The sequence below is a fragment of the Lagenorhynchus albirostris genome, chromosome 5 (genome assembly GCF_949774975.1).
Source record: "Lagenorhynchus albirostris chromosome 5, mLagAlb1.1, whole genome shotgun sequence".
In the NCBI taxonomy this organism is placed as follows: Eukaryota; Metazoa; Chordata; class Mammalia; order Artiodactyla; family Delphinidae; genus Lagenorhynchus; species Lagenorhynchus albirostris.
Window position 1 is genome coordinate 24,949,782 of NC_083099.1, and position 26,343 is coordinate 24,976,124.

At 39.6% G+C, this 26,343-nt stretch overlaps 1 protein-coding gene across 4 annotated transcripts in view; it reads right to left on the minus strand.

Moving 5' to 3' along the window:
* The window catches only part of RASA2 (RAS p21 protein activator 2), a 116,025-nt gene extending 90,279 nt beyond the window's left edge, over positions 1–25,746 (minus strand). For all 4 annotated transcript variants that reach the window (XR_009540650.1, XM_060149718.1, XM_060149719.1 and 1 more), the window contains exons 1-2: positions 25,593–25,746; positions 2,020–2,137 (exon numbers count right to left, since the gene is read on the minus strand). Coding sequence is in view for 3 of the 4 variants with exons in the window: in XM_060149718.1 (XP_060005701.1) it covers positions 2,020–2,137; positions 25,593–25,716 (242 nt within the window). In the remaining variant the exon portion in view is untranslated. The remainder of the gene's footprint in view (positions 1–2,019; positions 2,138–25,592) is intronic.
* Positions 25,747–26,343: the final 597 nt, after the last annotated feature.

Genomic DNA, 26,343 nt, shown 5'->3' on the forward strand with positions numbered 1-26,343 from the left:
AATCTCAACAATCTAATCCCCACATCTGGGCGCCCACATCTTTATTTTATAAATTAATTAATTAATCAATCCATTTGAAAAAAAGTTTTCAACAACGTTGGTTAGAAGCAATAACTAGACATATAGTTTTTATAAAGCAATACTCTACTGTTATCACTAACCTATAATCCTGCATATCACTCCTAAGGAAATTCCTGGTGTGGGGAAGAGAAGCACTAGGTACAAGAAGTGTTGCTACTCAATTTGTTTATAGACCACCTACTTCTGAAAAGGATTTGAGGTAGAGATTTAGGAGCTATGGATTCCATATGTGACTCCTACTTACCTGCCATGAAAAATTCTATATCCAGACTACCTATAAAAACTATAATATTCAGAACCCATAAAAGATCTAAATGATATCTACTGACTTTTGACTTAACAGCTTATCACAACATTCACTAGGGTAGAAAACACTGAAATGAAAGCAAGGTGAGCAAGGGTTTATACTACAAATTCTTTCACCCTATTCCACAAGGAAGAACGCTAGGAGGCACCTAGAATCCAAGAAACATGTAGTCTAATTATACTGAAATGACCTAAGGTAACCACTGCTAGCCTTAAAATATCTTCCAAGTTGCTATGCATCTAGCATAATAATTTAAGATGGATAAAAATACTTGGTTTTATCATTTCCCCCACACAAATATCTGGAAAGGCAGGCAAGAGTTCTGGAAAAATAGTAAGCTTATTTTAGTTATTCATTTACAGCTATATTACATACTAGAAACTACCACAAATATTCAATTTATTGAAAATTACTAGTTTTGTATATAACTGATTTTTGTTTGATACGGAATCAACATACATTAAATAACAAATTGAGATTTAAATAGTTTCAGGTCCCTATCCCAGTTTTGCTTCTAACTTCCTTTATTACATGCACAAATTATTCAGGCTTTTGGTGACTCAGTTTCATCATTTATATAAATAAAAACAAATTCTAATACAACAGGGATAGGTGATTTACGATTTAAAGATGTGAAGTATACTACTTCAAATCTCCTTGGATTACTAAATATTTCATCCACCATACGTTCATTCCAACAACTCTTCATTCCCTTATTTTAAGTCTTGTCTCTGAACAAGACTGCATCCTTCCAGTACAGCTCTGCACTAGAATTATATCCACAAACACTATTACAGGGAAGAGGTGGCACATCTCAATTTTATGAATTATAATTTGCTATGATACTCTCGCAGTGCTATTACACTTCCAAAAAATGACAAATCTTCGTAAGAGTTCATTCCCTTACAATGCCCTACTTAGTTAAGTGACTTTTATAAACGTTAAGGGGTAATTTATTCTCAAGAGAAATAAAATAATGATGTACTTTGAGAAAAGTTCAAATGAGTGGGCAAATTTAGCCTAGAGAAAAAACTGAGGTATATTGGTAGTTGTTTTCAAAAACTTGAAAGAGTGTCACGTGAATGATGGCTTAAACTTGTTCTCCAGAAATCCAAGGGACACAATTAGGAACAATTAAGAGGAAGATATATTTTGAGGCAATGAAAAGCCACATGAAAGCAAGCACTGTGGCTATCTTGTTCTTGTGGATGTACGAATAAATAGCACCCAGCAAGTTCTTGGCATATGGTAGGTTCTCCTTTTGACAGACATTAATCATTAAATGTAAGAGCTTTTCAAGAGTCAGAATACTTCTAAGACCTAACAGGCTGCTTTTAGGAGGCAGTGAACTCCTTGGTCACTGGAACATTATTAAGCAAATGCCATATGACTACTTGTCAAAAATAATTGTCGGGAGGAACTAAGCGTACGGCATTTAGTCCAGCTCAATGAACATTAAGGTTCCTTCAAACTCTGAGATTCTGTAACTCTAAAAATGAACTCAGAATCTATAAGGAAAATAAAAGTTTCAGATGAAGGAAGTCTTCTTGATGATTACAGTCAGGAAAATGTGTAAAAACTTTTATTCAATATATATCATATGAATGATAATTTACCAATTTTTTACAAACCTTAAAGATTTTTCAACAACTTGGGTACGATAAACTTCTTCCTGGTCCAAATTTATGGTGCAGAAACAATCTCTCATTTTGTTGGGTCCAAGATATGGCAATAAATTTTTCGCTTCACCTGTTGGCACAAAAATTAAAACTGGTGTTAAATATCACCAGCTGCCTCATGCTAAGTCTTATATGGGACACATTAAATCCAAAAGAACATATAAGATATAGCACAGAAGAAAAAATTAGTAATTAAGAAAGATAATCAACTTGGTCTAAAGGAATGTGGTGAGACAGAAGAGAGGAGCTGTGTGTAAAGGGGCATGTGAGGTCATGTTATACCACCGTATCCCTGATCCTAGAAAAGCGCAATGTCCCCACTTATGTCCTCATCCCATCCCACCAGCACCACCCTAAAGACATCTCCACAATTAATCCCCCTTTCCTGTATCATTAATTTTCCCCTCTACTGGATCATTCCTGTCAACTCATAAACAAACTTTGATATTTCCCAATTTTTAAAAAAGCACAAAAAGAAAAAAAAAAAAACTCCCTTGACTCCGTCTCTTCCCTCATGATATCATTCCATTTCTAGACTCTCTTTCACAGCAAAACTTCTCAAAAACAATCATCTCTAGCCATTGTCTCTAATTCCTCACCTTCCAATCATTCTTTGACCCTCTCCAATCAGCTTTTAACCCCATGACAACAGTGAAACTGCTCTATCTAGGGTCACCAATGCCTTCCATATTGCCAAACCCAATGGCATTTCTCTGTCCTCATCATACCTGATCTGACAGCACTATTTATTTAATATAAGTGAATGCTAACATCCCTCCTTAAAACTCACTCTTTTCTTGGCTTCCACAACACAGTAGTTTTGGCTTTCCTCCTGCCTCATGGACCTCTGCTGACTTCTTTCCCTCCTCACGTCTCTAAATGTTGCAATGCTTCAGGGCTCATTTCTGGACCACCTTCTCTTCTTTCCCCATGCAAATTCCTTCAGTATACGGTGTTCATGCTGATGCCTCCCAGATATGTGTTTCCAGGCCTGATTTCTCCTCCTCAACATTAGATATGAATACTCAACTGCCTCCCTGGATATCCAGTAGGCTTCTCAAATTTAACAAGTCCCAGAAAAACCATCTGATTTCCTCCCCTAAAACCCACTCTCCCCCCAGTCTACCACCATCTTCCTCTCGTTTTCTCACCATGCTCCCCAAACCTCCCATCCCCACGTCCAGTCCATCAGTAAATCCAGAACTCCAAAATAAATCCCAAATGCAACCACTTCTCCTTGCCTTCATTAGTATCACCCTACAATCCACTCTCCATCAAGGAGTATGATCTTTTAAACATACTTTTCAAGTCAATTACCCCCCTACTCCAATGCCATTCCATTTCACTTAGAATACAATTCCATTTTTAAATGCCCATTTTCATGGTCTACACAGCCCTACTGAACTGTCCTCTCCTCTCTGACCTCTTCTCCTCCCACTCTCCGCAGTGTTCACCTTCTTTCCATTCATCAACCATGTCAAGCTTGTTCAAGCTTAGGGCATCTGCCTGAAATGCTCTAACCCTACATCTTCATATGGCTGCCTTTTCCTATCATTCAAGTCTCAGTTCAAATGTCACTTCCTCAGAAACCTTTCCTGACTATTTATCTAAAGTAAATAATCCTGCTACCATATTCCATGTCTCTGTTTTCTTCAGAGCCTTTACAACTATCTGGAACTCTTAATTTTTACCTAAATGTTTATTTCTGGTTCTCTCATTCTTTGGGAGTTCTTGGTTCCCTCCTTCAATGCACGAGAACTTACTGAGCCCCAAGATCTAAAATAGTGACTGTTAAATACTGAGAAATATTTGCTGAATGAATATTAAAGAATCAAGTAAGTCTAGTTTCGAAGTTCTTGTGACATGCTCATTGGCTAAAAGGACACACAAAACTGTGGGTGCTGAAATCAGACACCAGTGTACTAAATTAGGAAAGCAATGTAGTTGGCATAAGGGAAAGAGCATTTCCATGAGAATCAGGAAACCAATGTTCCTGTATTACCTCTGCTACTAAGTAGACAAATGACTTCAGACAAATCTCTGAAGAACAGTTTTCCTAACGAAAGCCTGGGCTAGATAAACTCAAGTCTCTTTCTGCTTACCAACTTTAAAACTAAAGGCCAGGGACTTCCCTGGTGGCCCAGTGGTTAAGACTCCGTGCTCCCAATGCAGGGGGCCCGGGTTAGATCCCGCACGTCGCAACTAAAGATCCTGCATGCTGCAACTAGAGAACCCACATGCCACAACTAAGACTCGGCACAGCCAAATAAATAAATATTTAAAAAATAATAAATAAAACTAAAGGCCATTTAAACCAATATCTTTTAAAGAAGTCTAGCAGAAACTTAAGAAGCACCTATGAAAAACTCAATAAACAAATGATTTTTTTAAATTAAAATTATAAAAATCAGGGAACCGTCCCTCAGAGCTATCTGAGAGGCTGTCTCTCAGGCTTAAGTCCTGAGTAAGTCCACCGAATAAAACAGAATTCTCGAAAACTAAAAGTAGAATAAAATAAAATTAGAAAAATCAATGGAAAGGCACCAGTTAGATACTCACTGTTATTAAGTTTGCCACTGAGAGATTAGGGGAAAGAAATCAAGTTACCACGTCATAGAATAAGCATCTCAAGTCAAAATAAAGGAATCTCATCTTTTAAATGACCCCCAACTTGCCTAATATGGGTTGGCCTTTACAAATTCACATTTCCTAACAGGAAAAATAATATATATTTGAATTTGTATCCATCCATCTTCTCTTCCTCAAAAGACTACAATGTCCCTACCTATTATCTATAGCTCATCCATCTACCTGTGCTCTCTCTACCCCATTCCCTCCCTCTCACTCCAGGACACTGCCCAGCAATTCTGTTTTCATTACTTTCAACCTTCTCCTTTAAGTCTCTCCTTCTTTGCCGTCTCCCCTCTGTGTAATCCAGAGGGTTTGGGTTGTTTTTTTTTTTTTTTAACTAAAAATCCACCTAGGTCACCATATAGGGCCTGGAATATAAACAAATTTGGAATTAAATCATAATAAACATGCTCCATATCTAATGAGGGAATCTTAAATACTAAATCACTGCCCTTGAACATGTTGCTGTTCCATTCACACCAGTGCAATCTGAGAAAACTACACTATATAAATGTACACATATTCCACCGCCCACCTTTCTAAGAGGGAGACAGTGGGGGTTATTTTGTCTACAGAATCCAATGAACTTGACATTATCAGATATTTACTCAGAATAATTAAAATTCAAGTTCTACGTAATATATAAAATGGACTCAACATCACTTCCTAGAAAAGCAGTTGTCATAATCTTTGAATATCTGTCACTAATGTTCAAAATAAACTACACTGAAAAGTAAATTCATCTAATCAATGCCAGATGACCAATCAATCATGCTAATATATGTTGATTAAGTCAGCTATCAACACTTTAAACTGTGACTCCAAAATACAGTGGTAATTAACTGGCACTTTATAAAAAACATAAATCAAAATGATTAACTGTCACTTTATTCTAAAAAATCAAAAGTAACTAATGGTTAGAGAATTAACAAAAATAACATTGTACTCAATATATCTCTAAGCAGAAAGATTAATTTAATAGCACACACTTTATATTAAGCTACACAAAGAAGTGAGGAACTTTAGAAGATTATACCTGTCCTGTGGGTGATATTTTCATAGGCCCTCACTAGTTCTAGTTGATTATTGTATATAAATAAGCAAATGCATTGGACAAAAACCAAACAAACAATAAACTACTGCTCCTTAAAAGGCAAGCTTCCAGACAACTTATTTTATAATCCCTGCTTCAATCCCTCCCCTCCTACTCACAGCCTAAACCTACAATTTGGCTTCTGACCCTATTTCTTTACTAGAACTTTCAAGAACACTAATAATATTAAGTGCTACCAAATCAAGTGACTGTTCTTCTGGTCCCACCTTACTTAATCACACTTCAGTGTTTGATAACACTGACCTTTCCTCAGCTTAGGTAACCCATTCTAATTTTTTTTTTTGAACTCCCTCTTTCAGGCTTTTCATCCACTACCTACACTTTAAATGTCAGGTAACTCTGAGCATCCACAGACCACTAAATTCATCATATAGGTGGAGAACCAATTTCAGGCATTTTTTTTTAATATGTCATTATAAAACAATTTTAAAATATACTAAAATACAAATACTTGTAAGCCTCTCAACATTATTTGATGGTATTATGTGCCATCTTTCTCAATTTATCTATAGCGCATTTGATGATGGCTAGCCTTCAGGAGAATCAGGGTCTATATCTGTGGCAGATATGGTGGGTCAGTGTTCATCATCTGTTACAATGTCCTTTGGTGTATGATTTCCTGTACTGCAGAGACTAGAAAGCTAAAAACTACATTTCCCAGCCTATTTTGTAGTTAGGGTTGTGGATGTGATTTAAATTCCGTTAATTAGATGCACTCGCTGGAAATTTGGAGGACAAAAGAGAAGGGAGGTTGCATTTATGTTGCTTCTACTAGCAAGTACTGTCATGGAGATGTCCAAGTTTCCCGCAGTAGCACTGGCTGCAGTCCTTGTATCCAGTCACAGGTTTCACAGATATCAAGAAGAAGGGTACAAGGCATCCATTCTGTCACACAGGTTGTGGCCAGTGTGGCTTAGCTCTAGGGCCAGCAGCAGCAGGGGAATTCCCTGGCAGTCCAGTGGTTAGGACTCCATGGTTGCAGTGCAGGGGGCACGGGTTTGATCCCTGTCGGGGAACTAAGATCCCACAAGCTGCACGGTGTGTCCAGAAAGTAATAATAAAACCTACTTCTAGAGCTAGCAGCAGTGACAACAGTTTACCGATGAAGATGGTTGCTTGTCGTTGGCTGTTTCCTAATAGTGGAAGATTCCTGATCATGGTAGAGGTGGCAAGGTTCTACAGCTAAAAGGTACAACTTCCTAATTTTGCAGGCACCTTTCTGATCCAAAAAGAGGTAGTAAATCGCTTTGTGGCCCAGATGCAATGTGGCTTTTGAATGTCATTCTTGAAAGTTGGACTAGAGTCTATTTCTTCAGTCTTTCTAACAATTCTGTAAGCCACTTAAAATCTTTTATTTAAAAAAAAATCTTTTATTAAATCTCTTTCTGCTTACACTAGCTAGAGTTGATTCTGTAACCTAATCCTGACTAGCTTCTTTTCTTATCCTTTCTACCTTTTCTAACAAATTTGAAAGTCCCATCTCACATTACTGGTCATCGTCATCAGAGTTTGGTAAGTCTTTCAACTAGATGTGGCTATCTGGATCAAACATGGACTCAGAAATTATAAAGCAGTATCTCACTGACAACCACTTTTACTGTTCCATTAGACAATGAGTTGAATAGCAGAGCACACTCAAAAGGTGAATACTTCAACTTGGGAAATGGAAACAAATGGATCCTAACTCTGCATGGTTGTATCTGCCTTTGGAAAACATTTCTTCATTTCCTACTGCAGCATTTGGATGTGGTTTTGAAAACATGCTCAATAATACAATACCATGTTTCCATGAATTTGGGAGTGCCAAATTCTCAACATCCAAACCATGTGCACCATTTGAGTACCTCCATCTTATCCTTAAATTTACACATTCTATTTTGACTCTAAAGTAAAAAGATTAAAATGTGTTCAAGACATTCAATATATTGCTAAGATATGACACTTGAGCAAGACAGCTGAAATAATGGAAATAGTTTTTACTTGCATTTGAATGAAAGTAGAAAATGTTTTTAGCTTATTCTTGATTTTTAAAATTCTGTGCATGCCAGGGTACTTCAATATGCAAAGGTAGATATTTCTACAAAGGCAGATGTATTATTGGCCCTACAGCAAATAGTATAGCTCTGACTACATTTACAGCTGTTGCTATTTTTTTCAACAATGAATCAAGAGCAGGAGGCATATTACTGACGAAACAACCATTCCTCTATGAAGAAAGGAGGCTGGCCTTCAAGCACGACATCTTTTACTCTATAACAACACCATTTCTTGTTGAATTCATAACTGGTACTCTTTAAGAACTTTTCAGTCTACATGACTTACAACATAATGGTTAACCAAATTTTTTTAAAAAATCTTCTCTCCTAAAGCATGGATTTTTAGAGATGAACCAATCCTCCACTGGGCATTTCTTCTCCCTCACAGATGTACTGCAAGTAGGCCAAGAACACCTTCACACTACACATCACTGGTTTTGTCAACCATAAAATGAAATAGCCGCCTGCCCATTCACGGGACATGAATTGTTTCTCTGCATCATACATATCTTGCAACTTCATATACAGAGTATATAACAAAATGCTGTATTTAGCTTTGATCCCCTTCCTTCACACTGTTGCCTGTTACTTTTTTAATACGTAAACATATATATCACTCCTTGCTCAAAAATCTTCAATGGCTCCTCCATATCTACCACTGCCCACCTTGCAGGATAAAACCTAAAATTCCTTTGTCTGGCATAAAAACCCTTCATAATCTGGCACCATCTACTACTTAATCTTTACCCCCACAAGTTATGTTCCAGCAGTACTGTACTTTTAGTTCCTTGAAAACACTGTGTTCTCTCATGCCCCTGTACATTTTCAACACTATCTTCATAGCATGGGATGCTCTCACCTGATCTTTTTTCTCCTGAAAGCTCTGCTTAAGACCATCTTTGTAAAGTCTTCCCTCAACTCCTAGGTAGGCATGTCACCCTTTCCTCTCTTCCCTACTACATCTTATATGCACTTCTACTCTAAGGATCGTATTGGATTGCACTTGTACTTCATTCAACAAATATTTATTAAGTGCCTATGGCATGCCAGACACCTTTCTAAATGCTGGGAATATAACAATGAACAAAACTAGGTCTCTGCCCACGTGGAACTTTTATACAATTGAGACAGTGGGGACAAGCATCATAAACTCTTAAACAAGTAAGTATATAATATTTATTGCCATGCAAGAAAATAAAGTAAGGTAAGACAGTGAGGGAGTGCCAGGCCCAGAGGGTAGAGAGGGAGGAGAGCAATGTTATTCTATACAGGGAATCAAGGAAGGCCTTTCTGTGAAGATATTTGAGGAGATACTTGAAGGAGGTCAATGAGGGAGTGAGTCACGCAGATACCTGGGGAAAGAGATGATTAGCAGAAACAATAAAATATGCAAAGGCCCTGAGACAGGATAGTTTGGCACACTGAAGGAATAGCAAGGAGGCCAGTATGGCTGTAAAACAGTAAGCAAAGTAGGAAGAGCGAGGAAACAGTAAGAGATGAGGTAGGATTGGGGAAGGAAACAGGTTAAATAGGGTCTTGCAGGCCAATGGAAAGTCTTAGGCTTTTCTGAATGAGATGGGAAGCTATTGAAGGATTATGGGCAGAAGAATGGCATGATCCAACTTTTGTTCTAAAGAATCACTGCAGAAGGAAAAGGGTGGAAGCAGGAAACTAGATAGGAGGCTATTGTAATCATTTTGATTAGAGGTAACTGAGACTAGGGGGGCAGTCCTGGCATGGAAAGAAGTGGTCAGCTGGGCATATATTTTGAAGATAGAGCCAACAGGATTTTTGATAGTTTGCATGTGGATGTGAGAGGAAAAGGGGTCAAGGATCGCTTCTTAAAGGGTTTCAGCCAGAGCAGCTGGACGAACAGAGATGCCACTTCCAGAGGAAAGAGTCTCTTGTTGGGAAAGAGGGATCAAGAGTTTGTATTGAGTATGTTAAGTCTGAGATGCCTATTAGATATCCAAGTGCAAATGCAAGTGGGCAAAGAAGTGCTGGCTAGAGATAAAATTTGAGAATCATTAGCAAGTACATAATATATCTCAAACCTTAAGACTATACAGGATCACAAGGAAGGTAAATGTGGAGAAAAGAAAAGAGATTTGAAGACTGAGCCTCAGAGCTCTCCATCATCATTTTGCATTAGTAGAGTTAAGAAGGAACCAGCAAAGGAGACTGCTACATGTCTCTTCGCTGAATATAAACTTAAGGGACAGGACCAATGCTTAGCATCATGCTTAGCTTATAACAGTTAATGAAATATCTACTGAATAAGTATAAGTATGTGTATGTTTATAACTTTAGCATGGGCAAAAAAAGGGGTTCTAATATCACATCACGAATTATAAAATTGCATATAAACTTCTTTTTATAAGTTTGATATAAGTTTATCCATGTCAACTGCTCCAAAGTTTTAAAAAGAAAATGTCTCCTGTATACAGTTACCAAAAGCACTAAATTTCAGAATTTTTATAGTGTTAATACAGAGATATCATATTGAAAACAAACAAACCAGTCCTGAAATGCACACATTCAAACATTTACTGAGTGCCTACTCAGATGCCAGGGATACATTAATGAGAAAACTGTGTCCTCATTGAACTAACACAGATGGACAGATAATAAATAAGATAAATAAATTAAAATGGTATGTTAGTATTAAGCAGGAATGGGCACCACATGAAATGGCAGAGGGAGGGGAGCCAAGGAAGGTTCCACCTAGAAGGTAACTTCTGCATAAATACCTGAAGAAAGAGGGGAGACAAGTAACTATTTTATAGAAAATAGCTTTTAGTCATTGGCAAAAAGTAAACAATTTAAACCAAGAAGATAAACACCATTGGGAATCAAAACCAATAACCTAGATTAACAGAAATAGAAAGACAGTCAACTCTCTGTGTACAAGATCAATGATTCTGTGCAAAGGTCACAGGTCCAGAGCCTACCATATAAATTTTACCTAGGACTAGAATCCCAAATATCAGGGTATTGGGTAGAGATTCCAGTGTTACACTTCTGGGCATGGATGTGAGTATGCACATATGTGTTTATGTGTATGTTTTGGGGGGACTGTGTGCATGCATATATATCTATAGGTTTGTATGCATGTTTCTGTGTGTCCGAGAGGGGAACACTACTGGGATAAGTAAGAAAAGAAGATAAATATTTATCAAGCAGTTGCATGCTCCGAGACAGTGCTAAATATTTTCTCAAATACCTCATGTGGTTGGTACAACAACCTTGTGACATAAGCATTACTGTTCTCTTCTATAAACTAAAAAAAAATTCACAGTTACACAGCTGGCACAGTGAAATGACAGAAATCAAATTCCAAAGCCTAGTCTTTCCATTCCTATTAATGTCTTTCTGAACACAGCAGTGTTGAGAGGAACAGACAGCTATTCCTTCCTGAAACTATCCTAAGAGATCTTGTAGAATCTCCAATCTATTTCAAAGGATACCTTAAGCACAGAAATAAAAGCCAATACAGACCCGCCAGCGCGATTAACTCCCAAGAGAAACTGCAAAGGGCCAGGGTCCTGGACAAGATGATCCGAAGATAAAGATTATTTGGAGTGGGAGGAAAGCTAAATCATAATAATAGTTCACTATATTCATTTATCAAATAAATAATACATTACACATAGATTTTTTTAGGGACTTCATATATATTATTTCACTTAATCTTCAAGGTAACTTCTTCCAAGTAATTTTTTTTTAAATACAGAAACTGGGAATGGAGGGATAACATTCCAGGAGTAAGGCAGGCACAACGTGAACAAGTTCGGGAGGTGGAAACAGGAGGAGCACCTTCAAGGAGGCAGTGAATAGTACAAATTGGCTAAAGCGTAAAGAGAGATGAAAGGGTTATAAGAAAGGATGAGACTGTAAAGGAAAGGTGGCATCAAACAGAACCTGGAATGCCAAGCTAAGGAGTTTTAACTTTATTCAGGAAGCAACAAGGGTCACTAAAAGTTTCTGTGTGATCAAAACTATGCTTCAGGAAAATTACTAACAGTTACCGGGCCTAAACTAAGGGAATAAAGGGAAGATGCGAGCAAAAGAAAAATGGAAGAGGTACTACAGAGAGAAAATTCACAGAATTTGGCCTGAGTGACTCAGGATATGATGTTCTAATAACTGGAATAGCAACCTAAACAGAGGATTAGACCTTTAGATGGGGGGCAAGATATAAAACTATGCAAACATTATCATTTACATACACAACAAAAAAATGGAGTGAAACAAACATACGCTTAAAAATATAACAGCTTCAGTGTCGACAAGCTTAGAATAAAAGTAAAATGCTGTTATGCCATCTAATTATAGACAAAAAGACAATCCTATACGTGTTCTTTTTTTTTTTTTTGGCTGCACTGAGAGGCATGCGGGATCTTAGTTCCCCGACCAGAACTCAAACCCGTGCCCCCTGCAGTGAAAGTGTTGAGTCTTAACCACTGGACCGCCAGGGGAGTCCCAAGACAATCCTATGTAATGTTAACATATAAGGTCTTCCAAATTTTCGTATAATGTTTAATTTTAATTTTTGCAGTAAGATGAAAGTTGCACAAAATTCTGAAAACATATACAGTACTGGTGCAAGTTAAACAAATTCATTTTGGAGACACATATGAGTTTCAACGTGAGTTTTGTACTTAATGATCTGCATGTCCCTAGTCTCAACCTCCTGCATAAAAAGAGGTAATTATAATGCTTCAAGGACTACTGTGACCGTTAGCTGAGGTCAAGCACTTACCACGATGCCTAGAACAGAGTAATCACTCAGTAAATAGTAACTAATAGTGCCCTTCCTTGGTTAGAGATTCCTAAAAATTAGCATCTGTACACAATTCCCTTCACTCAAGCCATTAGGTTCTGACCAAAGATAATCTGTAATTTAACAACGAGATACACCAGAGAAGCTCACTTTTTTTTAATGAGACTTTTATTAACGAAATAATACATTTCCACTAGAGGAAATAGATGCACAAACATCTAACCTTTCTATACCTCGGGCTGCACATCTCTAAAATGAGGGGTTTGAACTATTTCAAATGGGGGGGCACAATTTGGGGGTCAGCTAACCAGAGATTTATTTTGTCTGTCTTGCATAGTGTTAGGAAAAATGTAGCCAACATCTAGAAACTGGGAGAGTTAATAATAAATAAACCCATATTTCTGGTTTCTCTTTAATAATCAGAGACCTGGCAACGTGGTTCTGAGTAGAAACTGTAGAGACAGCCTCTTTTGAAATCCTAACAATCCCCACCTGGCTTTAACTTCACTATGCCTGGTCTCTGTAGACTGGAGTTTGCAACACCTTAACTAGTTAATCTTCTAGGCCTCCGTAGAGATTTAAGATCCTGAGAGATAACACCTGAAATGTTTTAAAATGCACATGGCAACATTGATTTCAAATGTTTTTAGATATTGCTACCTGTGGCCAGTTTAATCTCATAAACACTACAAGAACTGGATATACATTTATATTAAATAGCTGTTCATCAAGAAAACTATGAATATTTACTTTACCGATTATCACTACTGTTTACGTTACAACGTGCCAAGCACTATAGCAAGTCATCCAATCTTCCCACAACCACTCTGTAAGATTAGAATAACTACCATTACGAATTTATACAAAAGGAAGCTGAGGCTCAGAGAGGTTAGGTGATTACTAGAAAAGTAGCAGAAAATCATGTTTTCAACATGCTACAGTTTCATTTATCATTCAATTTCTAGATAGCTAATAAATATTTCCTATAAAGAAATCTTACAGAAGAGCTCTCTCTTGTTCATTTTTTACAGTTCTCAATGGAGAAAGGAAGAGAAAAACTGCCGTAATCACACATGACCTTCCAAAAGTTTTCCTATTCACCCTCTTCAGAGTATGTCGGATTGCCCCAGGTGTACAGTAACAAAAAAGGAGGGGGGGTACCTAAGAACCACTGAAGAGAAAAAAGTTACATAGCTGTTATTTCGCTCTCTAGTTGTCATCTCAAAAGCACCACTGGGAAGTTATACATTTACATTTGTGATACTATTGAGGCAGAGAATGAGACACCAATAGGCATATGGTGACTGCTGGAATATCTACTAGTAAGTAGGGTTTTCCAATGCATAAATTAACATAATCAGATAACTAGATTGTCAAGCAACTTTTCTTACTCCCAATAAATGATAAATTACCTTTAAAAATATAATCTGAGATTCTATAATCCCACTCAACTGGTCATCTTAAAAAAAATCAACACATTACATAATTCCTAGCAGAAATCTGGTTCTATGGAAGAACAGGCACTATGATATCAACCTGGGACCTGGAGGTTAAAGAAACAGGGAATAATAAAGTTTCACTAACACTGCACTCCTACTCCATCACGGAAATAAGGTACTGTGCAATCACCAGTAAAACATAAACGAGGTAATAGCACTGAGTGAGCACTTGAGTGGGCAAAGGACTCCAGGAATCCAGTATAGTTTAGGTGGTTAGCCTAAACTCAGTGAGCAAAGAACTGTCTTGTGGTTATAAAACCTGAACAACATAAAGTACAACTCTTGACAAGGCATAAAGTCAAGGTTAAAGCATGAATTCCATGGCAACTCCTCAAAAATGCCCTACTAGGTAAGATGCAGCTCCTCAGTGTGAAAGTCTACAGAACATAGTTAGGGGCCAATTGTTTTACACAAGTCATGTGCATAATAATTATCATACAGTTATCTATATTGCTATCATATTAATCACCTCCGATTGAAGCTTAGGCCGGAGCAAGAAGTTAGGAAACTACTGTACATGAAAAGGCAAGTTTCGCAAGGTATTGCCAGGAAACCTCCATGGGTTATAGAGAGACGTCACCAAGTTGCAGGCAGGATCTTCCTGTGGTTTGCCTTGCCCACTTCTGGTTTCAGTTTTGAACGTGTGCTGATCCCTAAGCTCCCTACAGCCCCCTTCTCAAGTAGCAAACCAAACTCTGAAGCACATATGGCAGAAATCTCTCCTAGGACAGGCCAATGGTCCCTACAGCTACAAGAAACTTAAAGGCTCCTAAGCTGACCAAGAGAGACTAGTATGGCAAGCAAATGAAAGGCCCAAAGCCAGGTGGTGACAGAACTAAGGGCTACATGGACAGGCCATATATGGGATAAGGCTACTATTTCTGATAACAGCATCCAGGAAGCCAAAATGGGACTCAGTCATGATCCAGAGTTTTTCAAAAAAAAAAAAAAAAAAAAAGTGGCACCTAGATATAAAGAAGTAGCACCCACACAGGTGCATGTATATGGGGTGTGTGTGTGTGCACGGGTGTGTTTTCTAAGAGAACCGTTAACATGCACAAACCCACATGAGCACAGCCAAGCAGACAGAAGAATAACATTTTTTGTGAAACCCGAAAACAGTACTAAAGATAAATTTTTATAGCATTCCAACGTTCTAATTTTATTGACATTAGACCATAACCAATTTAGAGATAATTATTAACTTCTTGACAACAGAAATGTACTCATCAGTTCTTCCCAATATACCAACTCACAGGCAACTTGGTAGAGAAAAGGACATGGACCTTGGCATCTTAAAGACCTTCTGAATACTTGCCCCTGCCCCTTTGAACCCTGAGCCTTTCCATCTGCTTCTTTGCTAAAATAGGAATTAATAACAAATTTCTTCATGAAATTGGATTAAATGAAATAATTTACAAAGTATCCTAAAGAGTACCTGGAAAAGAGTAAATACTCAATAAATGTTAGTTCACTTCCCCCACCTACCAAGAAAATTTTTTTATAAAATAAAACTGTCCAGGGACTTCCCTGGTGGCACAGTGGTTAAGACTTCGAGCTCCCAATGCAGGGGGCCTGGGTTCGACCCCTGGTCAGGGAACGAGATCCCATATGCATGCGGCAACTAAGAGTTGGCATGCCACAACTAAGAAGGCCACGTGCCGCAATTAAGGAGCCCGTGAGCCACAGCTAAGTCCCAGCAAAACCAAATAAATAAACATTTAATAAAATTAAAAATTAAAACTGCCCAAATTCAAAACGAAGAGGTTCCGTACTACTCACACAAATGTTAACAATATTTTAAGGGATCAAAATTATTCTTTTTACTATATTCCTCTGAAACAAAATACTGAATTTTTTTAAAGTCAACTTTCTGAATACAAACAATTGGTGAAAACAGGCAGAGCATATGGGAATTCACTGTATTACTCTTACAGTTTTGTGTGTGTGAAGTTATATCAAAATTAAAAGTTACCCAAAAAATTGACAGAAAAATTGACTTTATTTCTATGTGCACTCAAAATGTTACCCAACCTAACATTTGGTTGCCCTTATTTTTGCAGATAGGATAGTCTTCAACAGTTAGAGAAAGAGAGGCTCTCACAGAATAAGACAAATATTGTATCAAATTCACTTATACAAATAGTCATTTTTTGATAACATACCTCATACATAAATACACTCTCCAGAAAAGTAAACCTTTATAAGGCCAATTCCCTTTGTCCACCACTGACATAACCAATGTTGTTTATCTTTTCAAACACCTTTCTGTGCATTTTTCCATATACATATACAGAAGTCACATATAACTATACATACCACCCTAACAACTGGCTTCTTTCGTATTCAACGATACCTCTTGAAGTTCTTTCCTTTCATACTACAGATACATCTCATTCATTTTAGCCATATATGGGATAAGGCTACTATTTCTGATAACGGCATCCAGGAAGCCAAAATTCAGTCATGATCCAGAGTTTTTCAAAAAAAAAAAAAGTGGCACCTAGATATAAAGAAGTTGCACCCACACAGGTGCATGTAAATGGGGTGTGTGTGTGTGTGTGTTATAAAATATGTTTATGAACATACTACTTAGCCATCATCCTACTGATGGACACTTAAATTGCCTCTGTATTGTTTTACCAACAAGGTAATATTAAACATGTTTGTATATACCTCTTCTGCAACCGTGTGTTTCTGTAGGGCAGATATGTAGAAGTAGAAATGAATAGGGTATACACACTTAAATTTTTAACAGATATTGCCAAAATGCTCTCCAACACTGCTTTCCAGTTTAAATTCAAGCAACAGTGAAGAAAGTACCTGTTTCCCTAAACCCTCACCAAATACTGAAAGCAATGAGCTCTTCTTTTTTCACAAACTGATGACTTTTTAAAATCTGTATTTCCCTGATTAATTTTTGTTAAACCTTTCCAGTATTTTCTTATGTTTACTGGCCTTTTGTATCTTCTTTTCTGTGGAATGCCTATTCATATCCTTTATTTTTCTAATGGCCTTTTCCTTTTTAAAATTTGGATGAACTTTTTATATACTCTGGACACTAACAAATAAGGAGTATAGATAGCAGGTTAAGAGTAACAGAGCCAGTCTGCCCACGGCTCACTCACTGTCTCATCTTGACAAGTTACTTAGTTTAGCCTCAGTTAAACTAAGGCTCAGTTACACTAAGGCCTCCGCACCTCAGTTTCCTCATCTGTAAAAATGTGGATAATAACTGTACTTATAGAGTCACCATGAGGATTAAGTTAGTTAATATACTTAAAGTGCTTTATCTTTTTTTTTTTTTCAAACATCTTTATTGGACTTAAAGTGCTTTAAAACAGTGCCTGGCACAGTATAAGTGTTATATAAGTGTTTTCTTTTTCCTCTAAGATTTGCTGCCAGTATCTTCTCCCAATCTATTGTTTATCTTTTAGCTCCTGTTTATAGTTAAGTCTTCATTTACTTTTCCTCAAACAATTCTTTTTCCATCTCTATTCTAATATCAGAAAATTATATATGTAGATGAAACAAAAGACTGCCCTCACTGGATCTCATAACCAACTTCTCCTCAAGAATAAACAGAGACATCAGCCAAAGGATCTAAATTTAAAAAAATCTTTCCGCTAAAAAGATAGCTAACTTCCTTACTGCATAAAACATTCCCACAAATCAGTAAGATGACTGATAAAGGAGCAGGGAAAAAGGCAAACCAAATAAACACCAAAAAATGGGGAAAAAAATAGCTCTTAAAAATATGAAGAAAGGGGCTTCCCTGGTGGTGCAATGGTTAAGAATCCGCCTGCCAATGCAGGGTAGTGTTCGAGCCCTGGTCCGCGAAGATCCCACATGCCGCGGAGCAACTAAGCCCCTGCGCCACAACTACTGAGCCTGCTCTCTAGAGCCCGTGAGCCACAACTACTGAAGCCCGTGTGCCTAGAGCCCGTGCTCCGCAGCAAGAGAAGCCACTACAATAAGCAGCCCGCGCACCACAACGAAGAGCAGCCCCGGCTCACCGCAACTAGAGAAAGCCCGCGCGCAGCAACAAAGACCCAACACAGCCAAAAATAAATAAATTTATTTTAAAAATTATGAAGAAATCCTCAACCTCATTTAGAAGTGCAAATTAAGACTAAATACTAGGTGTTCCTTTTCATCTTACAGACCAGTAAAGATCAAGAAGTTTCAAAATACACACTATGGGGGTGTAAAGAAACAGGCATTCATATATTGCTGCTGGGAGCATAAACTGTTATAGTTTCTATGAAAAGCAATTTGCCACTGTCCTTTGAGCATAAAAATGCACATACCACTCAATTCATCAATTTAACATCTAGGAATTTATCCTACAGACACATGCATTCATATGAAAAATAAAATACCTACAAAATTATTTATTGCAGTAATGTTTGTAATAGCAAAAACTGGAAATAATCTAAATGTCCAGTCCAGGGGACTGGCTAAATAAACTGTGGTATATAGAGATGACGAAATTTTATGCAGCTGTTAAAAAAATGAGGCAGTTCCCCCTCCCTCCCTCCCCCCATATATACACACATATATTTATGAAAAATCGTCAAGCTACTACTATTAAGTGTAAAAAGGCAAGATGCAAACAATGTGTATATTTTTTTATGATATGTATATTGGTGAGACAGAGATGTTAATACTCACACATTTAAGTATAAATGCTTAAACAATCTCTGTACGCATACGAAAGAAATTGGTAATGCTTGCTTCTGAAGAGGGAATGGCTAGGGGAATAAAACAAGTGAGAAAAATTAACTTTTTAATGTATACCTTATGTACCTTTTGAATTTTGTACCAAGTATTTGTACTATCTAATCAAATGAACAAATAAACCTTTAAAAATAATCAATTGAGAACCTCCCTGTGATCACACCAAACTTTCTACTGGTACCCTTTATTCTTTTTTTGTTTTTTTTGTTTTTTGTTTTTGCCATGCCACGCGGCACGCAGGATCTTCTCTGATCAGGGATTGAACCCGTGCCCCCTACATTGGGAGCGCAGAGTCTTAACCACTGGACCGCCAGGGAAGTCGCTGGTACCCTTTAAATGGTCACGCACAACAGGTTGCTAACATTCAGGTAGTTGGTGGCTAGTCTGTTCAATGGGCAAAAGCTGAGGCTCACCATCCTAGCTGCCCATTAACAAACCCTGTGGAATGTTTTAAACCTACAGGTGTCCAGGTACCACCCCAGAAATTCTGATTTAGTAGGTCTGGAGTAAAGCCTGGGCATCAGAACTTTTTAAGTTCACAGGTGACACCGATGGGCAGTCAGGTCTGAAAACAGCTGAGTTAGAGCATAACAAAAAAAGGTAAACATCCAGGCTCAGTCTCCACCTAGATTACAACCACAGTTTCATCACTAATCCTAACTACTTCACAAAGTTCTTAAAGAGGAACAGATGAGAGGATGTAGCTGGCACAGTGAAAATCTATTACTACTTCTGGATATTATCATTAAGATAGGCAGTGTAATCTTCATATATTAAACACAGTACTTTTGCAACACTCATACTAATGAGTTCATCCTACGTAGCATTTTAGTAAAAACTTTGATAGTAGTGGACTAGTGCCCAACAGGCCATTAACTGTATGACAGTGGAGTCTCTGAGTGTCAACTTCTTCATTTGCAAAATGAGGGGACTGAACAGGATATGTTCTCTACCTTCCAGCTCTAAACTTTTATAATTCTCTAAGAATACAAGTGTCTAAAAGCAACTATTGCTTTAGGATAAACTAGTAAGAACCTTTTTCATCTCATTCACTGCTTAGGCCCATTTCACAGCCCAGTAGGTTGGTGCCCTAACACACATTCAGATATGTATTGTGTACTGCTGAATAAAGTAATGTCACAAAAAACAAAACAAAAAAAAACTTGTTAGGATTCAAACAATATTATCTAATAAATCTTAGTGCATATTACACACAATAAGTATACTAAACACATTTAAGCATTAAAATAAAAGCATCCAATGTACTGTCTTAAAGTATTAATAAATGTTTCAAGTTAAAAGGCAACAATCAAAGATTCAGTGCTGGGCGGGATGTTAAAGACCACAACCAAACCCTTCATTTTACAAGTAAGAAAACAGAAGCTCAGCAAAGTTAAAGAATTTGCCCGAAGTCATTCTGTCATTAATGATATTCTTAGAACTAATATCACTGTAACAAATTTGTCAAGTACTGTTCATTCATGTTTGCATGTCTACTGGTATAGCCTTATAAAGTATATTATTTTAGCTAGGGATTTTGGTGAAAATAATGACATACAAAACTAAAGATGCAGAAATTTCTTAATATACATAAAAAGTTTCTTAATTTACATTAATTGATTACTATACAACAAAACTGATAGCAGCACTCAAAAGCAAACAGAATTTCATTAGTAGATAAAACATAATCTGCTATTATTTTCAAATAATTTCACAAAGCACATTAGCAAGAAATAGGATTAGTATCTATGATTAAAGGATAAAACGATAGTTTTATTTCAGCTACGTTAGTTCCAGTCTCTTAAGAGTCTATTCAAAGAGTTCTAAGTTAAAAAAGAAAAATTCTATGAACTCATTGAGGTTTACCTCCTGTCTTCCTCAGAGCAAATGATTAGCGGACTGCTCTGTGAACTTTTACAAAGAACCCTTTTCTCTCATTTCGATCCATCTGAAAGATGGATTCTTCCTCCATCTTAAATAACTCATCATCTCATTTCAAATTTCTGACAATAATGAGTTCTTAGCATGAACAAACCCTTTTTAAATCTCTCTCTATTAATTTATTAAATAACATCTCATTTCAAATGTCTGATAATAATGAATTCTCAGCATGAATAAACTCTTTTTAATTTCTCCCTCTCAATTCGATCACATTGATCAATAAAATGTTCTGATTTATATTTTATTACCAAAAAATTGAAACCTCCCATGACAAATAAAAATATTTAATGTGTAAGGTGGGATTATTAGATTTTTCTCTTACAGGCTCAGGACCAATTAGTAACAATATTCATGGAATACAGTCAGGTAATAATATTCAACCCCAATAATAAGCAATCAGAGCATTTAGATAAATTTAATCCTTCTCCTAATACGGCAACTTTGGCATCAATTCAAACCTAAGCTCAGTTGGAACTGTGATTTTGAAAGGGATGAACTTCCTGCCACGGACCCATGTAGTTTGTCTTTAATAATACTATCATCTTCTAGTTTGTTTAGCTGTAAAATTTACAGAACACTTTCACATACAGTACATATCTCAAATCCTCCTCAGGATAACATAGTGAGAGGTAAGACATTTTCTAAAGGCCTATTTTGTTCTAGCCACCATGCTGACAACTGGACATTAAAAACAAAAAACAAAAAAAAAAAACAAGAATGAATTCTACCTTGGAAGAACTCACAGTCTAATGGGGGAAAGAAATGATTTCTATACAATGTGTTACAAGGAAATCAACAACAACTTGTGATCCCCCAGCAGTACAAAGGCCTACCACATTCTCTCCAGGAATGAGGGTAGCAGTGTCCCGCACACACGGCTTTGGTCAGGGGATCACATGGAGCAGGCTTCTGAAGGATGAGTAGGAGTTCCCTGGCATAAATATGGGGTGGAAGAAAGGAGAAGACACGCCCAAGCAGAGGGAACAACATGTACAAAATGGCTAGTGATGAGGCATTATTCCCATTTTAAAGGTGAGGAAGACAAGCTCAAAGGTAAGTGAGCTGCCTAAAGTCACATGAATAATAATTAACAACGTATGAAACAGAATTCAAGTCTCCTGATTTTAATCAGCTTTGTACACCAGGAAATGCCAGCACATGTTGGACCAGAACATAAAATAAAGTTTTTAGCTACTACTTTATTACTCCTTCCTAAGAGATGGCCCATATCTGATTCAGTTCCTGGGGGGATGAAGAGAATGATCGGGGAGGGGATTTATTTAATCCTCAAATCAAGCCTGTGAGATAGAGGTGTTTTAACTACCCCCACTTTACACACAAGAACAGAGAGACACACAGAAGTTAACAAAAGTCAGAAATTAAGTGAAGAATCAAACCCAGGTGACTAACCTGACCAAGCCTCTAAACTCAAGCACTTAACCATATCCCACAGATCCTACACAGGGAGACCACGTGAGTTCTGGGACATATCGTGGTCCCACAGATCTTGTACTGTACCACACATCTCAACGTTCACACAAATCCTCATTGGCTCCCTTATCAATCCGGTCTCCCTTGAGCAGGTCAACCCATGCATAAGGTGGTCTGGGCTCTTTGAGCAACATTTTTACAACATGATTTAACTGGATGAGAGCAAACTTAACAAAAAACAGTAACCAAAAAGGAGGACATGACAAAATAACAGCATGAAGCCTGAAAGTATAAAGGAGAAAGCCCCAACCCCCATCTTTCACTTGTGTATGGGATTTTTAGGGGGATGGGGCCAATGTCAAAGTGCTTCAAGAGGACTAACATACCGGCCACTCACTGCACAGGAGTTCAGACCAAAGGATGGAGTCTGCAGTACAACCTTGCTTTCCTCGATGAAAGGTTCATACAACTCTAAGACATCCAACAACTAAACCTGGCTCTTGAATATTAATATTTGGAGCTACCATGGTTTCCTACTGCACTAATATGACTTCAAGGAATTAAGGGTCGGCACATAAGCTCAAATACTGTAGCAACACTGGATTAGCTAATGTCAGTTGATTGTTTGGAAGTGACCACAGAATGTCATTTCACCTTGTGAAGTACACGGGGAATATATGGGATATATGGAAATATATGGGAAATTTAATAAATACTGGAGTGATATGCCTAAAGAAGGTTGTGGACTACTATTCTAGAACTTTAGAGAGATATAAATCCAACCCTCCCACTCTGCTGGAATAATCTGGAGTTGAAGGGTCCTACCCAAGTCCAGGAGAAAGAACATTTCCTTTCAGGCTCACTTTCAGACCTAAGAATCTATAATTCCCCAAGTCAAAGGCTCTCAATCAGCAGTTGGAATCTGCCAGCACATCTCCAGGCTGGTGGGCACATCACGCTTTCCTCCGAGGTCTCTCTCCCAGCATGGTGAAAAAGAAAGCTGACACAGTTACCCACACCCCCAAGCTGCTTAATATCTGCACAGTCAGAACCGCTATCATCCCATTTCTGTGACTTTAGCACCTGCTAATAATGACACTTCCAGCCCCCCAGCCCCCAGCCTGCAAAACCCACATGTCAGTTTCAGGGAAACAGAAAACAGCATCTCTTCACAGGGTTCTGAAGGTCAACCAACTCTAGATTACACCAGCTAAAAGGAGGGCACAGAAACGGAGAGGGAGATGGGGGGAAGCTTCGTATATAAGTTTCTTAATACGTTTTTTCTATCAAACAGACACTCCATGACCTGAGCTATAAGCTGAGCAATTCAAAAAGCAAGAAGCTGACTGCGATAACAGATGTAGTACTTCGACTATGGTTAAAGAGGTAATATCATTCCCAGCAGCTGGATGTTCAATCTCCAAGTCTGGGTAGTGGGGTTGCTCTCCCATAGAAACAAAGTTGAGTTTTTTTATTTGTAGGCCCAAGTTCCACTCACAGTGATATCACTTACTGTGCTATCTTTGCCATGGAGCAGGTGAAAGTGCAGGGCAGCTAAGTCCTTCTGGAAACAGCCCAACCCTAACTCTCGATTCCAAGATATGTGTATATGTAGTTCCATGGTACAACCCGCAGCTATGTAAATCAGCGAGGCTCCAATAGACACTGCCTAGCATCAAGTGACACTAAAATGTAAAGCAGTGAAAATCTGAAAAATCAGATCAGTGGGGGGGGTGCTCTGGCCCATTCATTTATAGTTTTCCCAAATATTAAATTAGATATATGCAAATATTAAGCATAAGACTTAATTTGAATACTGAAAAGATTTTATACCCTAGTAGGTTGTGCTGGGATCTTAGACATAGACAAGATCTCCTTCTCTGGTGTCATTTTTCCAGGTTTTAAGAACTGTACTCTCTTAAGAACCCCAGCACTACTTCTGGAAATAAAAAGGTGAGAGAATTTAATATGTCTGCTTCTGAGGTTTAATAAAATCCCAAATACTTGAAAGGGGGATCAACTTGAAAAAGGCAAGTGGGGAAATCCAACCTCACTTAATAATATCACTATTCAGGAAGAGGAAAATTTTACATCCTGTGCAAGAAAGAGCATTGTTAACCATTTTAATGCAATTCGATTTTCTTCATACAGAGTAAAAAGTACTCCTAATGACTAAGGGCTATTTACAGGAAACATGAAGCATGTAGCATGTTTCCAATCTGAGGATACTCAATCAAGAAAGCAAAACTAATTTTCAACCAGAGCAAAAATAAACTGTATTGACATATCTTATCTTACAAATAGCCAAAAAAAAAAGTGTTTCCTCTGAATAAACTACAGTACTGTGAAAAAATTGGCAATCTGACGCCAAAGGGTCATTTTTAAAAAAAATAAATGTCCAAATGACTGAATTCAAATGGTCTGTCTACAGTAATGCTCAGGGCCTCTGAGTAAAAATGTGAAGGCAACTAGGATGGCTCACTCACGAATAACAATTAAAGGCATAAGAAAGAAAGGAATTAAGTGGGTTAAGTGCGGGCTGGATGACTGTTTTGAGACCTGCTCACAGGAAGCCACTACATCCTGCCTTAAGTCCCTGTCAGTCACGCTGTCTCTCGATTCAAGTCCCCGCCGCAGCGAGGTGGGGCGAGTACAGGTGTCCGGCCCCAGCCCCTCCCGGAGCGCTCACTCGCGAGCACCCGTACGGTGGCCACTCGAGTCCCAGGGCGGACCGTTTCCCCAGCCCTGGGCGCCTTTTCCACCCTCGCCCCGGCTCGTGAACCCAGAAAACAGGCAGCCCCCTCCCCTCGGGCCAGCCTCAGTTCCCCGCCCTCCTCCTCCTCCTCCGGCCGCGCCTCCCGGTAATTACCGCCCGGCTCCCACCGCCGGGCCGCTCCCGACGCCAGCAGCCGCCCGCAGGCCTGCGTAGGAGGGCAGCCGGAAGCTCCTCACGCCCCCAGCTCACGCCCCCAGCCGCAGCCCGGGCCGGGGCGTCCCAGCGTCCAGGCCGCGCCCCAAAGCCGAGCCCCTCACGCCGGCGCTGCCCCCGCAAACGGCCCCCCCCCCGGTCCCCGGCAAATTCCCGGCTCTCCACTCGCTCCGGACTGGGGCAGCCTCAGCCCACGCCGCCCCGTCCGGGAGACGCCTCCCCCAACACACCCCCCTTCCAGCCTCCCCGGGCCGGTCCTCCCCGCGCGCCTCGCCTGGCCCCCGCCCAGGCCCCTCTCGGCCCCGGGGTCCCAGCGCGGCTCGGCGCCGCCACCCCCACGCGCCCGCCGCCCCCTCAGTCCCGCGGCCGCCGGCGGCGGCGCCGCCGCCGGGTGGGTTCCCTCACCCCGGCCCCAGCTTACAGATCTTGCCCCGCAGGCTCTGCAGCACTCGGACCTCGCGACTGTCCTCGTCCCCGGCCTCCGGCTCTGCCGTCGCAGTCGCCGCATCGGAAGAAGCCGCAGCAGCAGGCGCCGCCGCCGCCATGGTGCCGCCCGGCCTGTACCGCAGCCTCGCCGCCTGCGTAGCGGGGCGAGGCGGAGCCCAGCCGCGGCCTCCGCGAGGGCGAGCCGCGCCTGGCCCCGCCCCCCGGGCCGCGGCCGGTCTCGCCCCGCCCCGCCCCGCTCCGCCCTGCCCCCGCCCCACCAGGGGCCCCGCAGTCGCCGCCCCCGCTCCCCCGAACCCGGGCAGCCAGGCGCGAACCCACCTCTTGGCTTTCCACCTCTTGGCTTTCCACCTCTTGGCTTTCCTCCTCTTGGCCCCGTCAAAGCCCAGGCTCTAGCCAAGTGTGGCTCTGAGTCGTGGCTATGAGCAGCCTCAAAACCCCACTGAGAAAACACCGGCCCTCCCGAGATTCCCCAAATCTTCCTGGGAATTACTCCCCCCTGCCGCCGTCCGCGGATTTCCACATCTAACGCTCAAGGGAACTCCCTGTGGGAAGAAAAGAGAATGGAATTTGACAGTTGCGTGGACCTCCAAACTACCTTATTCAGAAGGAGCCCAGGTGCCTTAGAGACTCCCGCAGTAATGTCCACATGCCCTCACCCTCAAGCCAGACGCCACACACACACAGATTCTTACTTTTAAGTCAGAACACTGTTCGTTCCGCAAAAG